At 49.7% G+C, this 2796-nt stretch overlaps 1 protein-coding gene across 1 annotated transcript; it reads left to right on the top strand.

The window, feature by feature from the left end:
* Positions 1-295: 295 nt before the first annotated feature.
* On the top strand, positions 296-2303 carry LOC119405168 (uncharacterized). The gene is made up of 2 exons (XM_037671976.2): positions 296-482; positions 2105-2303. The coding sequence occupies exons 1-2, from the start codon at positions 310-312 to the stop codon at positions 2286-2288; spliced, it is 357 nt and encodes a 118-aa protein (XP_037527904.1). The 5' UTR covers positions 296-309; the 3' UTR covers positions 2289-2303.
* Positions 2304-2796: the final 493 nt, after the last annotated feature.

Raw genomic sequence — 2796 nt, 5'->3', positions numbered from 1 at the left:
TTCATGCAATAAATACCCGATAAAGGGAACGAGAGGATGATCCCCGCCGTAGCTCACTTGGTAGAGCATCGGGCGCGTTATTCGAAGGTCGCAGGTTCGATCCCCGCCGGCGGCAAGTTGCCTTTTCGTCCACTTTAGTTTCTTCGCATCTATATCACATTTACTGTAATACTGTAAAAACAGCACAGTTAACGCCTTCTATACCTATTATATTATATGGTGGTTTTCATCAAGGTTGTATCTACATAGAAGAGGGCATACTTATATACGCCTACGACGACGCAAAAAAAGCAGGCGTACTCGGAGGACATGTCCACGCTGTCCAGTGGGGGCGCTGGCTGCGCCGGTGGCGCCGCGAAGGCGTCCTCGTCCGCGGGAGACCTGCTACTGGGCCTGGGTCCGACGCACTTTAAGGGCATCTCACGCAGGGTCCAGTCCAGCACGGCCGTGGCGGTCAAGACGCAGGACGCCGGACACGCCAGGTGAGAGTCGCCCGTGCGAGGGAGCGAACCACGGCTTCGAGCGCGCAAACGCATTCGGACAGAAGAAACTAAATAGGGTGTTTTAGAAGTGACGGTCGCACCCAGTGGCGTAAATCCAGACAAATAACTAGGGGGGGGGGGCACATCTTACCATGGCGGCCATTGTGCTTTTATAAATGTTGGTTTTATTTTTACTTATACAAAAATTAAAATCATTCTTTGAAATCAAACTGAAAAACGAACGTGGGTTCCCAGCTCGCGTAATTGCCTTGTTCTATCGTGTCTGATCTGAAACCGGTCGAACGGCAGTTGCGCTTTAAATAGTCTCACACAGCTGAGGGGTATTGAACACAGGTACACACAAGATAAACAGGCATTTAAAAAGTTGAACACGCTATGCTTAACTGTCAAGCAATTTAGATATATGGTGACTGAAAGATAAATTTTAAGAGAGGACACTTGAAAGGGGTGTCCTCCGCAGCCTGAACACAACTGGGGTCAGGACACCAGTTGGTCCTGGCCTTAATTTCGCTATCATAGGTTTATCGATAGAAGAGAAATATCAAGGTGAAAGTTTCATTTACAAATTTCGCGTCGAAATCGCCGCACGTGACGTCAGGGATTTCAAAGAGTATTTTTCGTATTTTGGAGACATTCTCTCAACAAAATTTCCTGAAACTTGGTACGTTAAGTTTATGGCCCATTTAGAGGACTGTGTACTTCATTTTTTACTGGTTAGGAACTACGTGAGACCCAGCAGATGCCGTCAAAACATATGACGTCACGGCGTCTGATGCGGAAACTTCAAGATGGCGTCACCGCCCGCATTTTCTTTTTGCGCGTTTTCTCGCTAACCAAGCGCCTTCTCATGGTAAGCGTGGTGATTTTAGAATTGTGAAAGAGCAATTTACTAAAATCAGACAAATCGTTTCTCTCCTTAGTGTCCCTTAAAGGCCAAACCGCGGTCAATCCGCCCATCCGCTCCCGCAAAGTTTTTCTGTTCCGTTCCGCATTTCGGCCGGGCCGGAGCAACACCTCATAGTCTAGGTGGTGTTGCACAATATTGCTCTTGTGGCCTTGTTCATTCACGAAAAGTGTGGGCCGAGGTCCTGCAGGATCTTGTTTTCCGAATTTGGCCCTGCATCAAGGCGATGGAGTTCAAAAGCGCGTCGTTGAGTTCAGATGGACAGCTAGTGGCACATAATGTGTTCAGTCGTCTCCTCCTCACTGCCTCAAAAGTTGCATACCGCACCGTTGGCCATTCCTACGAGAAAATAATATGCATTCGATATGCCATACCCACAGGAGTCCGCACAGGCGAGTGGGGGGGGGGGGCGCTTACCCCCCCCCCCCTAATAGTATGGCCACACCCAACCAAATTCGACCCACGAAAGTTGCAGAATCGTGGATTCAGCGGGCTAGTTGGTATAGATTCGTTATAAAAACTTGGCAGCGCAAACAAACGAGAGACTGAAAGAGCAGGTCACAAACAAGCGCAGTTTATGTCCTGCTATTCCTGTCTCTCGTTTGTTTACGCTGCCAAGTTTTTATGATGACAGGAAAGTCCCTATAACGTGCCATCCCTGACTACCCTATCCTGAGCGCCTCTTGAACGAATGCAGGGCTTCTGGAGACTTCTGCTGCCCCGCGGCTTCCGGCGGCGTGTTCCTACCTGAAGGTCGCGCCCTGAGCGCCGCTTCGTCCGAGGAGACCTGGTCGACGACGGGAAAGAAAGGCGGCCACCATTTCGCTTCCAGTCAGAGGTCCATCGACGGTTTCTTCAAGCGCCTCGTCCGGAAAAAGTGACGACTGCCTCAGCGGTGGCTCTCTCACCGGCTGTTACTTTTTTTTTTCTTTCCTCTCTTCTACTCTTCTACTGACTGTCTGCGTTGAGGACATTTTTTTTTTCATTTCTCACACGCAAGCTTGTGCACCCGCAAAATGAATCTTTGTAGTTACGTTGAAAACGGCTTGGTGTCTGTTCCTGCCCGTCACTATAGTGATGCGTGCTCAGTCATAGGCCTTCGCGCAGGGAGATGCCAACCTCCCCTCACACTCCCCCAATTGGCGGGCGGCCAGGGGGGATTGCATGGTTCAGCCTCCCACCCCTGAAACATTTAATATTGCACGGACATATTACACACGCACATACACACACACGCACGAACATATATAAAGGATATGGTCGAACCTCCTGCTCCCCCGAAAAGAAGTTAAAACATGATCACCCCCCCCCCCCCCAATTGAGTACGCCGCGCTCGCCTATGACCATCGGTATAGTTCATTTTTCGGGAATATGCTTTGACTCTCATGT

The sequence above is a fragment of the Rhipicephalus sanguineus genome, chromosome 9 (assembly GCF_013339695.2).
Source record: "Rhipicephalus sanguineus isolate Rsan-2018 chromosome 9, BIME_Rsan_1.4, whole genome shotgun sequence".
Lineage (NCBI taxonomy): Eukaryota > Metazoa > Arthropoda > Arachnida > Ixodida > Ixodidae > Rhipicephalus > Rhipicephalus sanguineus.
Note: the sequence above shows the minus strand (reverse complement) of the source record. Positions and strands in the feature narration are given on the sequence as shown.

Bases quoted from the DNA above. Each gene is read 5' to 3' on its own strand.
- LOC119405168 (XM_037671976.2), top strand. From the start codon at position 310: ATGTCCACGCTGTCCAGTGGGGGCGCTGGCTGCGCCGGTGGCGCCGCG. The intron at 483-2,104 runs GTGAGAGTCGCC...GAACGAATGCAG, and splicing joins CAGGACGCCGGACACGCCAG to GGCTTCTGGAGACTTCTGCT.